Source organism: Panthera pardus, unplaced genomic scaffold (assembly GCF_024362965.1).
Source record: "Panthera pardus isolate Hobbes unplaced genomic scaffold, ASM2436296v1 HiC_scaffold_6, whole genome shotgun sequence".
Taxonomy (NCBI): domain Eukaryota; kingdom Metazoa; phylum Chordata; class Mammalia; order Carnivora; family Felidae; genus Panthera; species Panthera pardus.
This window is the reverse complement of record NW_026526991.1, coordinates 81,309,109-81,324,141: the sequence shown is the minus strand read 5'-3', so window position 1 is coordinate 81,324,141 and position 15,033 is coordinate 81,309,109. Positions and strand designations below refer to the sequence as shown.

The 15,033-nt window shown below is 39.0% G+C and overlaps 1 protein-coding gene across 3 annotated transcripts; it reads left to right on the top strand.

The window, feature by feature from the left end:
* The first annotated feature begins 1,003 nt into the window (after window positions 1-1,003).
* Window positions 1,004-14,905, top strand: MED21 (mediator complex subunit 21). Of its 3 annotated transcripts, none has more exons than XM_019452287.2 (4): window positions 1,004-1,078; window positions 10,245-10,359; window positions 10,909-11,009; window positions 11,953-14,905. In XM_019452287.2, the coding sequence occupies exons 1-4, from the start codon at window positions 1,037-1,039 to the stop codon at window positions 12,127-12,129; spliced, it is 435 nt and encodes a 144-aa protein (XP_019307832.1). In that variant the 5' UTR covers window positions 1,004-1,036; the 3' UTR covers window positions 12,130-14,905. The 3 variants fall into 3 exon arrangements, with proteins under 3 accessions (XP_019307832.1, XP_019307831.1, XP_019307833.1); XM_019452286.2 differs by having other exon boundaries at window positions 11,929-14,905; XM_019452288.1 differs by lacking the exon at window positions 11,953-14,905 and having other exon boundaries at window positions 10,893-10,960.
* The last annotated feature ends 128 nt before the right edge of the window (window positions 14,906-15,033 follow it).

Below are 15,033 nucleotides of genomic sequence, written 5' to 3'. Positions count from 1 at the left end.
TAAAAAACAAACAAAAATAAAGAGTCACACACACCTCGGACTCAGCCAGCCAGGCTTCCCAGATACCAAGTTTCTACTACCTTCCTTCACACTTAAACCCTCAATAGATGTCGAGGCTAAGTCTAAATTGCATACCGTATCTGTTTAAAAATTGCCCCTGCTCTACCTACACGTAAGGCTTGTTTTCCAGGAACCTCCACTCTCCACTCCACTAACCTTCTGTTCCTCTCTGTCACACGAACGAGGTGCTTATTAGTTACCTACAGTCAAACCTTACCTCTTAACTCCAAATGCTCCTCTTCCGCCTCACCTTTGCCCATGGAAACCTTCCCTTTCCATCCATACTCTTCCAACACAGTCAATACAGCTCGATTTAGTATTTAATTGTTTCGGACGCTTTCCAGCCCATGTGTGTCAGCTCACCCAGCACACCCACACTGAGAATTAAACCACGCACCCAGTCTCCAACTTAGGTAGCGCTCGCCCCCCCCCCCCCCCCCCAAAGGCAACAGAGAAGGCACGCTAACGCAGCCAAGATGGCCTGGTGAATTTTAATTTGGATTTTTTTGAAGTTAAAATCGGTATCGCGACCCCCCAAATATTTTTGAGTTGCCTGCTGTGTACATGTATTGTGGGCCATCTGGAAAACCAAAGCAACTTAACGCAAGTATTCAAGGCAATGCCTTAAAATGAATACAAGGGAGGATAAGGAAAATTACTTTTAAAACCGCAGAATCTAACAATCTCCCCAAAGTGTCTAAAACCCCAAAGCCTCAAGAACAGTCTGTTGGACCCAAAAACGAACGGACTCGGAACAATGGTGAAATTACTCAAACTGCTCGGAGCAGAGCTCCGCGGCTGGAGCTAGCCTAACTAAAGTCTCCGGAAAGTCCCACCCTCCCTCTTCGTGGGGCGTGGAGTTCCTCTCGACTCCACCCCTTCCAAGAATGCTGCCCCGTGATTGGCCCGACGCGTCCTGAAGCTGCCCAATCGCGGACGAGCAGCTGCATTAGCCTCCTTAGCTTACGGGAGGAACATGGCGGATCGTCTCACACAGCTGCAGGACGCGGTGAACTCGGTGAGCAATTTGGGTCTATTAGTCTCTGTCTTCTCCTTTCCTAAGGTGAAGCAAGAGAGCAAAAGGGGCCTGAAAAACAACCCCGCAAGTGGGGAGCGAACTGAGGCAGGGCTTCCGCAAAAAGCGCCGGTGGCGACGGCGTGAGGCGGAGCGGCGTTCTGGGAGGTTTGAGGGCGGCTGCCCGCGTTGCGGAGGGCTGAGGGAGGAAGCAAGCAGCCTCTTTCGCCTGAAAAGTCGAGCATCTCTCTACCAGGACACTTAGGCGTCACGGCCCTGTCCTGTTCTCTGGGAGCAGTTTTCTTTTATTGTCAGCAGTGCTTACGAGATCCCTTGTCTTTCGGGGGAAAGGGGACAAGCCGCAGAAGCTTCTTTTTCTCTTATCGGTTTTGAGCCGCAGAGGAAAACCAGTGCTCTTGATTTTTGGATCTTTTTCATTAAATGTCAGCCAAGAGTATTCCTTCGCGAGGACTTTTCAGATTGAAGGGGGAGTGATGGTGACGTGAGAAGTTTTGTTTTATCTTAGTTGCTTCCTATGGACAAAGAGTCTGATTCCATCTCTTGGCGACTCCCTAGCGTAAATTAGTTTGGGGAAAACTGACATCTTTATGAAAGTGAATCTTCTAGTCCTTGGATAGGTTCCGATTTATTTAAGTCATCTTTAATGTGTCTCAAAAAGCCTACTTCCTGTTAAGGGCCAAATCATCCCCCTTACTTTGATCCTTCTGATTATTTTTCCTATTGTGCCTAACTGGCAAGTACTGAATATGCAAACTACAGGATTCGTATACTCATTGCCGTTAAGAGTTAAACAATTTCTCATCGGTAGTTATATTTCTCATTGTCATTCTATTTATAATAGACAGACAGGTAAACTGTCTGTGTAGAGATGATATGTTGACTGGAAAATCAAAGTATCTGGTCCTTTGCCAGTTTTGTCCACACTGGAAGCTAAGAACTTGGGATTATTCTTACTCCATCAATCTTCGTACACGTCAGGGGTGTGAATCTGCTTGTGAGAAACTGGTCTACTAGTGCGTAAAATGAGACCTTTTAGGACTGAGAGGGCCAGCCCCTAAATGTTGATAAATTCACCAGGATAAATTCTACTTTACGGTGACTTGTCTGGGCTGCCGGCCAGCGTCCCTCTGGGAGATATTACTTTGAAGCTTTTGAAAATCCAATTGCAATGATGCTGCTGGGTAGAAATGTTATTTTAGGAGAAATGTTGCATATTCATGCATGTCTTATAACTGGAAGGATGATAGGGCAAAGTGAATATGGCCTTAACTCCAGGGTAGGCATGCTGATAATTGGATTTTGGAGAGAAACCTCTAGGTTAACTAGTGTGAATGCCTACTATGTATGCAAGCACTCTCATGTTTACAAAGAAAGACTCCTTAAGGAGTTTACAGCCTAATTAGAAAGATGTCAGATACTCAAGAGACATTTAGATAATGCAAAAGTAGCATGTGATTAGGTATTTATAATGAATCAACTGTCTTAAGCTGAAAGTTGGAAGAGTGCTATGAGCTAAATAGCTAAGAGATTGGCATTGATCTGAATAATAATTATTATTAAAATAACATGTTTTACACTCTGAGAACTCTGTGAGGGCAGAAACTACGTCTCTTGTTTACTGTATCACTACAATGTTTATATACAGCGGTTGTCATAGAGTGGATTTTCGACAAATATTTGTTGAATCAGTGGATCTTGAGAGCTTTTGAAGGACAGAAGAGATAGCCACTGTGTTGAATAATTTTGTGTGTGTTCATCTTCTCTATTCTGCCAAACAGTGTTGTAATGTGAGAATGTCCCTAATTTAAAAATGGAAAATAAACCCTATTCAGGTTGCTAGAACCAGAATTAGAATCCACATTTGTACAGTTTCTGAGCCCTTGCTATGGCTCCATTACAAGTACCAAAACATGAGAAAAACAGTATAGTCCGGAGTGAATTTATCACTAGTTAGGTATATATGAAGGAGTAGTAGAAAATGAATAAGTAGAGATGACTTCGATTGTTGAAAGCTTTGAAACAGCCTGAATCGTTGGAGATGAATCTTAAAGGCCATGATGGGATGAGCTCAAAATTTTTAAGCAGGGTAAAATAACATAGTGAAGCAGAAAACAAGGAGATTGTTGTAACAGTACTGATGTGAGATAATTGACTGAACTAAGGCAGCAGCAATGATAGAAGGAAAAGGGAAATAGTAACAGAAAGACTTGAAGATGAAGGGAACCTAAGAGTTTGAAATTAGACTGGCTAACTAGGAGATTCTTTTTTTTTTTTTTTTTTAATATGTCTTCTATAAATTTTATTTATTTATTTATTTAATATATGAAATTTACTGTCAAATTGGTTTCCATACAACACCCAGTGCTCATCCCAAAAGGTGCCCTCCTCAATACCCATCATCCACCCTCCCCTCCCTCCCACCCCCCATCAACCCTCAGTTTGTTCTCAGTTTTTAACAGTCTCTTATGCTCTGGCTCTCTCCCACTCTAACCTCTTTTTTTTTTTTTTTTTTTCCTTCCCCTCCCCCATGGGTTTCTGTTACGTTTCTCAGGATCCACATAAGAGTGAAACCATATGGTATCTGTCTTTCTCTGTATGGCTTATTTCACTTAGCATCACACTCTCCAGTTCCATCCACGTTGCTACCAAGGGCCATATTTCATTCTTTCTCATTGCCACGTAGTACTCCATTGTGTATATAAACCACAATTTCTTTATCCATTCATCAGTTGATGGACATTTAGGCTCTTTCCATGATTTGGCTATTGTTGAGAGTGCTGCTATAAACATTGGGGTACAAGTGCCCCTATACATCAGCACTCCTGTATCCCTTGGATAAATTCCCAGCAGTGCTATTGCTGGGTCATAGGGTAGATCTATTTTTAATTTTTTGAGGAACCTCCACACTGCTTTCCAGAGCGGCTGCACCAATTTGCATTCCCACCAACAGTGCAGGAGGGTTCCTGTTTCTCCACATCCTCTCCAGCATCTATAGTCTCCTGATTTCTTCATTTTGGCCACTCTGACTGGCGTGAGGTGGTATCTGAGTGTGGTTTTGATTTGTATTTCCCTGATAAGGAGCGACGTTGAACATCTTTTCATGTGCCTGTTGGCCATCCGGATGTCTTCTTTAGAGAAGTGTCTATTCATGTTTTCTGCCCATTTCTTCACTGGGTTATTTGTTTTTCGGGTGTGGAGTTTGATGAGCTCTTTATAGATTTTGGATACTAGCCCTTTGTCCGATGTGTCATTTGCAAATATCTTTTCCCATTCCGTTGGTTGCCTTTTAGTTTTGTTGATTGTTTCCTTTGCTGTGCAGAAGCTTTTTATCTTCATAAGGTCCCAGTAATTCACTTTTGCTTTTAATTCCCTTGCCTTTGGGGATGTGCCGAGTAAGAGATTGCTACGGCTGAGGTCAGAGAGGTCTTTTCCTGCTTTCTCCTCTAAGGTTTTGATGGTTTCCTGTCTCACATTCAGGTCCTTTATCCATTTTGAGTTTATTTTTGTGAATGGTGTGAGAAAGTGGTCTAGTTTCAACCTTCTGCATGTTGCTGTCCAGTTCTCCCAGCACCATTTGTTAAAGAGACTGTCTTTTTTCCATTGGATGTTCTTTCCTGCTTTGTCAAAGATGAGTTGGCCATACGTTTGTGGGTCTAGTTCTGGGGTTTCTATTCTATTCCATTGGTCTATGTGTCTGTTTTTATGCCAATACCATGCTGTCTTGATGATGACAGCTTTGTAGTAGAGGCTAAAGTCTGGGATTGTGATGCCTCCTGCTTTGGTCTTCTTCTTCAAAATTACTTTGGCTATTCGGGGCCTTTTGTGGTTCCATATGAATTTTAGGATTGCTTGTTCTAGTTTCGAGAAGAATGGTGGTGCAATTTTGATTGGGATTGCATTGAATGTGTAGATAGCTTTGGGTAGTATTGACATTTTGACAATATTTATTCTTCCAATCCATGAGCAGGGAATGTCTTTCCATTTCTTTGTATCTTCTTCAATTACCTGCATAAGCTTTCTATAATTTTCAGCATACAGATCTTTTACATCTTTGGTTAGATTTATTCCTAGGTATTTTATGCTTCTTGGTGCAATTGTGAATGGGATCAGTTTCTTCATTTGTCTTTCTGTTGCTTCATTGTTAGTGTATAAGAATGCAACTGATTTCTGCACATTGATTTTGTATCCTGCAACTTTGCTGAATTCATGTATCAGTTCTAGCAGACTTTTGGTGGAGTCTATCGGATTTTCCATGTATAATATCATGTCATCTGCAAAAAGCGAAAGCTTGACTTCATCTTTGCCATTTTGATGCCTTTGATTTCCTTTTGTTGTCTGATTGCTGATGCTAGAACTTCCAGCACTATATTAAACAGCAACGGTGACAGTGGGCATCCCTGTCGTGTTCCTGATCTCAGGGAAAAAGCTCTCAGTTTTTCCCCGTTGAGGATGATGTTAGCTGTGGGCTTTTCATAAATGGCCTTTATGATCTTTAAGTATGTTCCTTCTATCCCGACTTTCTCAAGGGTTTTTATTAAGAAAGGGTGCTGGATTTTGTCAAAGGCCTTTTCTGCATCGATTGACAGGATCATATGGTTCTTCTCTTTTTTTTTGTTAATGTGATGTATCACATTGATCGATTTGCGAATGTTGAACCAGCCCTGCATCCCAGGAATGAATCCCACTTGATCATGGTGAATAATTCTTTTTATATGCTGTTGAATTCGATTTGCTAGTATCTTATTGAGAATTTTTGCATCCATATTCATCAGAGATATTGGCCTGTAGTTCTCTTTTTTTACTGGGTCTCTGTCTGGTTTAGGAATCAAAGTAATACTGGCTTCATAGAATGAGTCTGGAAGTTGTCCTTCCCTTTCTATTTCTTGGAATAGCTTGAGAAGGATAGGTATTATCTCTGCTTTAAACGTCTGGTAGAACTCCCCTGGGAAGCCATCTGGTCCTGGACTCTTATTTGTTGGGAGATTTTTGATAACTGATTCAATTTCTTCGCTGGTTATGGGTCTGTTCAAGCTTTCTATTTCCTCCTGATTGAGTTTTGGAAGAGTGTGGGTGTTTAGGAATTTGTCCATTTCTTCCAGGTTGTCCAATTTGTTGGCATATAATTTTTCATAGTATTCCCTGATAATTGTTTGTATCTCTGAGGGATTGGTTGTAATAATTCCATTTTCATTCATGATTTTATCTATTTGGGTCATCTCCCTTTTCTTTTTGAGAAGCCCGGCTAGAGGTTTGTCAATTTTGTTTATTTTTTCAAAAAACCAACTCTTGGTTTCGTTGATCTGCTCTACAGTTTTTTTAGATTCTATATTGTTTATTTCTGCTCTGATCTTTATTATTTCTCTTCTTCTGCTGGGTTTAGGCTGCCTTTGCTGTTCTGCTTCTATTTCCTTTAGGTGTGCTGTTAGATTTTGTATTTGGGATTTTTCTTGTTACTTGAGATAGGCCTGGATTGCAATGTATTTTCCTCTCAGGACTGCCTTCGCTGCGTCCCAAAGCGTTTGGATTGTTGTATTTTCATTTTCGTTTGTTTCCATATATTTTTTAATTTCTTCTCTAATTGCCTGGTTGACCCACTCATTCGTTAGTAGGGTGTTCTTTAACCTCCATGTTTTTGGAGGTTTTCCAGACTTTTTCCTGTGGTTGATTTCAAGCTTCATAGCATTTTGGTCTGAAAGTATGCATGGTATAATTTCAATTCTTGTAAACTTATGAAGGGCTGTTTTGTGACCCAGTATATGATCTATCTTGGAGAATGTTCCATGTGCACTCGAGAAGAAAGTATATTCTGTTGCTTTGGGATGCAGAGTTCTAAATATATCTGTCAAGTCCATCTGATCCAATGTATCATTCAGGGCCCTTGTTTCTTTATTGACTGTGTGTCTAGATGATCTATCCATTTCTGTAAGTGGGGTGTTAAAGTCCCCTGCAATGACCACATTCTTATCAATAAGGTTGCTTATGTTTATGAGTAATTGTTTTATATATCTGGGGGCTCCGGTATTTGGCGCATAGACATTTATAATAGTTAGCTCTTCCTGATGGATAGACCCTGTGATTATTATATAATGCCCTTCTTCATCTCTTGTTACAGCCTTTAATTTAAAGTCTAGTTTGTCTGATATAAGTATGGCTACTCCAGCTTTCTTTTGGCTTCCAGGAGCATGATAAATAGTTCTCCATCCCCTCACTCTCAATCTAAAGGTGTCCTCAGATCTAAAATGAGTCTCTTGTAGACAGCAAATAGATGGGTCTTGTTTTTTTATCCATTCTGATACCCTATGTCTTTTAGTTGGCACATTTAATCCATTTACATTCAGTGTTATTATAGAAAGATACGGGTTTAGAGTCATTGTGATGTCTGTATGTTTTATGCTTGTAGTGATGTCTCTGGTACTTCGTCTCACAGGATCCCCCTTAGGATCTCTTGTAGGGCTGGTTTCGTGGTGACAAATTCCTTCAGTTTTTGTTTGTTTGGGAGGACCTTTATCTCTCCTTCTATTCTAAATGACAGACTTGCTGGATAAAGGATTCTCGGCTGCATATTTTTTCTGTTTAGCACACTGTAGATATCGTGCCAAGCCTTTCTGGCCTGCCAAGTTTCAAAGGAGAGATCAGTCACGAGTCTTATAGGTCTCCCTTTATATGTGAGGGCACGTTTATCCCTTGCTGCTTTCAGAATTTTCTCTTTATCCTTGTATTTTGCCAGTTTCACTATGATATGTCGTGCAGAAGATCGATTCAAGTTACATCTGAAGGGAGTTCTCTGTGCCTCTTGGATTTCAATGCCTTTTTCCTTCCCCAGTTCAGGGAAGTTCTCAGCTATAATTTCTTCAAGTACCCCTTCAGCACCTTTCCCTCTCTCTTCCTCCTCTGGGATACTAATTATGCGTATATTATTTCTTTTTAGTGTATCACTTAGTTCTCTAATTTTCCCCTCATACTCCTGGATTTTTTTATCTCTCTTTCTTTCAGCTTCCTCTTTCTCCATAACTTTATCTTCTAGTTCACTTATTCTCTCCTCTGCCTCTTCAATCCGAGCTGTTGTCGTTTCCATTTTGTTTTGCATTTCGTTTAAAGCACTTTTCAGCTCCTCATGACTATTCCTTAGTCCCTTGATCTCTGTGGCAAGAGATTCTCTGCTGTCCTGTATACTGTTTTCAAGCCCAGCGATTAATTTTATGACTATTATTCTAAATTCACTTTCTGTTATATTATTTAAATCCTTTTTGATCAGTTCATTAGCTGTTGTTATTTCCTGGAGATTCTTCTGAGGGGAATTCTTCCGTTTGGTCATTTTGGATAGTTCCTGGAGTGGTGAGGACCTGCCTAACTAGGAGATTCTTAATGCAAATTACATATTAAACAAAGGAAACAGTTGATTTGGGGCTCTGGCTTTTTTTTTTTTTTTTTTTTTTTTAATGCTTTCTTTCTTCTTTTTCTTCTTCTTCTTTTTTTTTTTTTTTTTTTTTTTTGATGTTTATTTATTTTTGAGAGCGCACAAGCTGGGGAGGGGCAGAGAGAAAGGGGAACCAAAGATTCGAAGCAGGCTCTGTACTGACAGCAGTGAGCCCGATGCGGGGTTCGAACTCATGTACCCAGAGATCATGACCTGAGCTGAAGTCAGACACTCAACTGACTGAGCCACCCAGGCACCCCAAGTTTGGTCATTTAAATAATGGTAGAGAAACTTAGTGGAAATGGCCATTCGCTGATTGGAAGTAAGGAATTGAGGTTCAGGTGGCACCTGTGTGGCTTAGTCTGTTGAGCTCAGGTGATAACCTCACGGTTGGGGAGTTAGAGCCCCGCATCAGCTCCCTGCTTGTCAGCACAGAGGTGGCTTTGGATCCTCTGTTCCCCTCTCTGTCTGCCCCTCCCCCGCTTACGCGCTTTCTCAAACATTAACAAAAAAAGGAATTGAGGTTCAAAAGGTCAGGACTATTGAGGGAAGTTGGTGGGGGAAGATAGGAGTCTTAAGTTTGGAGATAGTGAGGAATTGGTATTCTCGGTCCTGAAAACTTAAGGAATACTTTTAGAACACTGAGTTTACAACTTGAGTCATGGAGAAAAACATTTCTGAATACTTAAGGGATAGTCTTTTTTTTTTTTTTTTAATTGAGGTATAATTGACATATAACATTAGCTTCAGGTGTACAACATAATGGTATTTGTGCGTATTGTGAAATGATCACAATTAGTTTAGTTAACATGTCACCATATGTAGTTACAAAGTTAAATTTTTTTCTTGTGATGAGAACTTCTAAGATTAGCAACTTTCAAATATACAGTACAGTATTAACTGTAGTCACCATACTATACATCTTAACTTACTTATTTTATAACTGGAAGTTCATACCTTTTGACCCCCTTCCCTTATTTTGCTCACCTTCACCCCCACCTCTCCTCTGATAACCACCAGTCTGTCCTCTGTGTATGAGCTCAGTTTTTGCTTTGTTTAGATTCCATATATAACTAAGATCATGTAATATTTCTTTTTCTCTGACTTATTTCACTTAGCGTAGTGCCCTCAAGGTCAATTCATGTTGCAAATGGCAAGATTTCCCTTTTTTTTTAATGAACAAATAGTGTTCCTGTTGGTGTGTGTACCACAATTTCTTTATCCATTCATCCATCAATGACCTTAAGACTTCTTAAGGTGAAGTATTTTTCCTGCTATTTCTTTATACTTGTACCTACTTTAGTCTCAAAAAAGGGATCATATACTTTATATGAGTCACACATTTTAAAATTTGTCCTACGGCCATATTTAGATATTTGCCAGTCAAATTTGCCGTTTCCCACCACTGCCCAAAAAAGTCCTTATTTATGCTTGTAACAAATATTGGCGTATATTTCTCTTATCATTCTACTACCTTGGAAAGAAAAGAAAGATTATTTTGTGTTTCTTTTTATCTGTTTCAACTACATTGACACCAAACCTAGTTTCTTTGTGTGATTAAAACATTTAATCATTGTAAATAACTGGCTAATTTTATCCAAAATTGTTCCTGTTTTATTCCCTTGTTTAGAGATCGTTATTACAGAAACTTATTTTTGTTGCTATTACCAGTCACCGTCTTTAAAACTGATAAATCCTTTCTAACGCTGATACATTTTCTTTGGCTTCAAGCTTGCAGATCAGTTTTGTAATGCCATTGGAGTGTTGCAGCAGTGTGGCCCTCCTGCCTCTTTTAGTAATATTCAGACAGCAATTAACAAAGATCAGCCAGCTAATCCTACAGAAGGTAAATAGATTATAGATTTTCTTGGCTTCTCTTAGTTTGACCCTCATATATTGTGATCCTTTAAAATTAAACTTATTGAGAAATATAGCTTCATTATGGCTTTCTTAAAATCTGGTTGTTTGAGAATATTACTGCAAATTTTGTTATAAAATAAATGAATTTGTTACAGTCAATTTATATTACATCTCATATTTCTGTTCATGTCAAATAACGGATGGTTACTCCTTTAGAAATGAATGTGTGTGATTTTACCTGAATTTCACTTGAGGGACCTTCATAAAGAAGGCATCCCATTTACAGATTCCTTCATTCAAGTGACTGGCATATTGTCCTAAAAAATGAAATGATTATGTTTAATTCCCAATTTGAGTTAATAGTAAAGCTAATTCTCAAATATGTAACGGGATTGGTGTGTTAAAATTTAATCATTTGAAGCCCAGTACAGAAAAAGTTTATGAAATTTCCTGGTTTTATTAGCCTTGAATTTAGTTTCTGTTTCTGAAAACCTGAGATTCCCTAATACTCTAAATTAGTAATATCTTTCTTTAGAATATGCCCAGCTTTTTGCGGCACTGATTGCACGAACAGCAAAAGACATTGATGTTTTGATAGATTCATTACCCAGTGAAGAATCTACAGCTGCATTACAGGTAAAAATCTCTTTTCCTTTCAGAAATTTGCTAGTAGAGAATTTCAATTAAAGGTGATAGATTTTTTTTAAGATTTATTTTTTAAAGTAATCTCTGTACCCAGTGTGGGGCTTGAACTCATGACCTCGAGATCAAGAGTCACATGCTGCTCTGACTGATCCAACCAAGTGCCCCAAAGGAGATTTAACATTTTTTGTTATAATATTCAAAGTGTCCTTAAGATTAATATTTTTTTAATTTTTAATTTTATTTTTTTAATGTTTATTTTCAAGAGAGGGAGAGAGAGAGAGAGCATGAGCAGGGGAGGGGCAGAGAGAGGGAGGGAGACAGAAGGTCTGAAGCAAGCTGTGCTGTGTGCTGACACAGCAGAGAGCTGATGCAGGGCTCGAACCCACAAACCGTGAGATCATGACCTGAGCCGAAGTTTGGATGCTCAACCAGCTGAGCCACCTGGTGCCCCGAGGTTAAATTTTAAAATGGAAGTTTTGTTCATTGTGAAGTATTGCAGTCTGTTAAAGACCTTGCTGAATACATATAGTTGTCTAATTTTGAGTTATAAGGAAACTTTCTGTTTTCCTCTATTTGGCTCTTTTCCTAGCAGAGAATAAGAGGAGGGTGGCATTCTGGATGTGGAGTAGCATAGTAGTGTCCCAAAGCAGTATGGAAGAGAGTCACATGTAGACATCTGGAGATTTGAAATTTTCATTCTTTTAAATAATTCATTCAGGGAAAACTCTTAAAAGTTATCTGATTTTAGAATTTCTGCCACCAAAAAAATCTATCATAATGTTTGCAGAGTCATCCAGATTTAAATGTAAATACTTCTACAGTTTTGTTGTTGTTGTTGTTGTTGTTGTTGTTGTTGTTGTTGTGGTTGTTTTACCTTCTTAGCTTTCACGACAAGTTTTTCTCTCAAAAGATTTTAAATTTGTGTCTTACAAAGGCTGCTAGCTTGTATAAGCTGGAAGAAGAAAACCACGAAGCTGCTACATGTCTGGAGGATGTTGTTTATCGAGGGGACATGCTTCTGGAAAAGATACAAAGTGCACTTGCTGATATTGCGCAGTCACAGCTGAAGACAAGGAGTGGTACCCATAGCCAGTCTCTTCCAGATTCATAGTACCAGTATGTACCCTGTGTCTGAGAAAAGAACTATTTCAGTGCCATTAAGAATTCTGCATCAAATTTAGATGTAAGCCTTACCAACAGTTACAGAAACATTAAGCACTAGGACACGTTAACTTTTTAGCTATTTTTTAATAGTCTCTATTTTCACTCTTGATAAATAAGCCTCTAAAAATTGGAATTGAAACAGCTTTAAACCATCATTATACTATCATTTTTTTTATTACCAGAATTAAATTATTGAGGCAGATATTGCATTAATGGTTATAATTAAACAGATGTACTTTAAAATTCTATTGTGACATTTCTATCTTTATTCTTATCAAATTTCTACAGTCTTTTTACAAATCAAAATATCCCTTAAGCCAGAGGAGAGGTGGTAAGTGCAGAGATATGGGACATTTCAATTTAAACCGATGCCCTTCTGCCTCTTCAGAGATGACATTAAATACATTTGGAGCTTGGGCCAGGAAAGTTTCTGAAGCCATGTTTCTTTTAAGAAGCATGTGGCCGGATGAGAGATTAGATCACTTTTATGGAAACATTCCTCATTTTCCGGAACCTCATACCCATTCTAGTTCATCTCCACATGTGTTTCTACTAAGAAATTGTCTTCTCTGTAGAATTCCCATGCTATTACGACAACATTTTTCTTCATCCTGAACTATCCTTTTTCATAGCTTTTGACCTGCTTTTTCCTTCCTAATTTGTGTGGTGAAGTATGTTCCCTGAGTCATCAGTTCCTTCTCTTCCTTTTTATGTATCTGAAGGTCCTGGTTCTGACTTGTTAACCTGTCAACCTTTATTCCTGTGTTCTAATCTGACAAGAACATAATTCTACTACATTAGTTACTTTATCATTTTATGCATTCCACCTTACTTTGTTATTGCTAACATTTGTGTCAGTATTACCAAGTATGATTATGCATCCAACTTTTGGTTCTCCTCGAACCTACTGATTATTTCTACTAGAAAGCTGGAGTTGAAATGTATTCCACATTGTAACTGGTTCTGTCTCCTGAGGCTACATTTTTCAGAATATCCTGAGCTCCATTTCCTACAATCTGTTACTATCCTGAGTTTAAGAAAGTGCAAGAACAGTAGTCTCAGATTCTGCTTGTCATTCCCATCATAATCAAGCTCTTCCACAGTTCTTGAAAAATACTGCTTAGAGGCACATTTTAACTCTAAAGTAAAATTTATACAGTCATTAATTTTTAAAGTTAAATGTTCTCCATACTAATAAATATTTAAAATGTTAGGTTTATTCTCTCTGGCATCACTTAAAATCATTTTACTTTTAGACACTAGCATGAGATAGAAGATAAGGAACTCACAAAGTAATATTCAAAGTACTGAACCCTATTCAATACAATTAACCCAGAGAGAGAAGAATGAAAAGTTCTAGCCATAAGCTGGTAGACTATTATTTATCCTTACCTGAGAGAAATTTTTTTTTGAAATTGCCTGTTTTTACCATTTAAGGTGTTATAGAAAAATGACAATGTACATATTGAACTATTCATAAAGAATGTATGGAATAATTCATAAAGACTGTATTTAGCAGCTTCTCTTGGCCATCATTTTGTGGACATGGCTATTGGATAAGAAGTCCTCAAAGTTGAAATGGGGGTATGGGCAGTGATGATTTTGCTGTCCAGCACATGGCTTTGGGAGGACAAAAAACAATGGGTGTCTGTGTCTTTCATCTCCAGGTTCCTGCCTACCTTTCCCTTCTACCCAGATCTAAGTTGTTTTAAGGAGAAAAATTCTTAAAGATGGGGCCATGGTCTCTCTCTTCCAAAAGGACCATAGACCCAATATCGCTGTTGGAATTTTCTGGAGATCTAAAGGAAAGGAGGGACACAAACTTTCATGGCTTTGTTGGATATGGGTGCCCAAGTTACTGTCATACCTGGTCTACTGGGGAGAAGGGACACACAAGTTCAACCTTGGGTCTAGGCAAAGTAACCAGTGAGGAAGTTAAATATAACTTTAGGACTAAATATAACTTTGAGGCTGTCCTGGTAACACTGTGGTCATGGCTTCTATGAATGTATTATTGGAGTAGACACCCTGTACACTTGTCATTCCCCACACCAATGCCAGAAAAGATACTCCCATTCAGGACATGCTAAAGGTAGAGAGGTAGTTGTGTGACATGTAAAACAGTGCCCAACCCATCTCCCTGTCTTTTGCCTGTGGGTAACCTGGCTACCGACAATTTAATGAACGCTGTGCTCCTAGAAAACAGTTAGCAATTTGGTTCCTCCTTCCTGTTTTATTCCAGGCAATGGCTTATTGCAAAGAACCATCTTTTCCCATATGACTTTGTTCACCTGTGACAAAGCTAGACCCAGATCTCCAAATTCCCGTTCTTTGTCTCATAAATGGTTAGTTGATCTCTTTGTTCCCAAAGACCAATCTGGACAAAATACCCTCTAATGACTTGATCAAACTTTAGGCTTCTCCCTGCATAAGCCCCTGAATTTTAATCCACCCTCAGCTTGAGCCTGCACTGGATGTGGAATAGTCTCTCCTGAGTGACACCTCGCACAAATTAACTGATCACTAAAAGACTTTCCCTGATCAACTGTCCCATTATGTCACCTGCTTATCTCCTTCACACTCGGATTTTTCATTCATTGTTTATATACTCCTTTCTATAAAAAGCTCTGTTCCACCTGATCTTTGAGACAATTGCAGATCTTATGGTCAGAGCATTCTCCTTATTTCCACAATCTTTTCCAATAAAGTCTTTCTGTACCTAAGTCTGGATTTGTTTTTACTTAACACCACTCACCTGTGTAGGACAAAACCTCATCTACTCTCATAACAGAGCCCTGGAGACTAAGGCTGGGGCAAAGGGGACTGAGGCACTCATTCACTGTGAAGTAAT

What these genes read in the sequence shown, in the direction of transcription:
- MED21 (XM_019452286.2), top strand. Translation starts at nt 1,037, where the DNA reads ATGGCGGATCGTCTCACACAGCTGCAGGACGCGGTGAACTCG. An exon ending in TGCAGGACGCGGTGAACTCG is followed by an intron (nt 1,079 to 10,244) that starts GTGAGCAATTTG and finishes TTTGGCTTCAAG; the next exon opens with CTTGCAGATCAGTTTTGTAA. An exon ending in AATCTACAGCTGCATTACAG is followed by an intron (nt 11,010 to 11,928) that starts GTAAAAATCTCT and finishes TTCTCTCAAAAG; the next exon opens with ATTTTAAATTTGTGTCTTAC.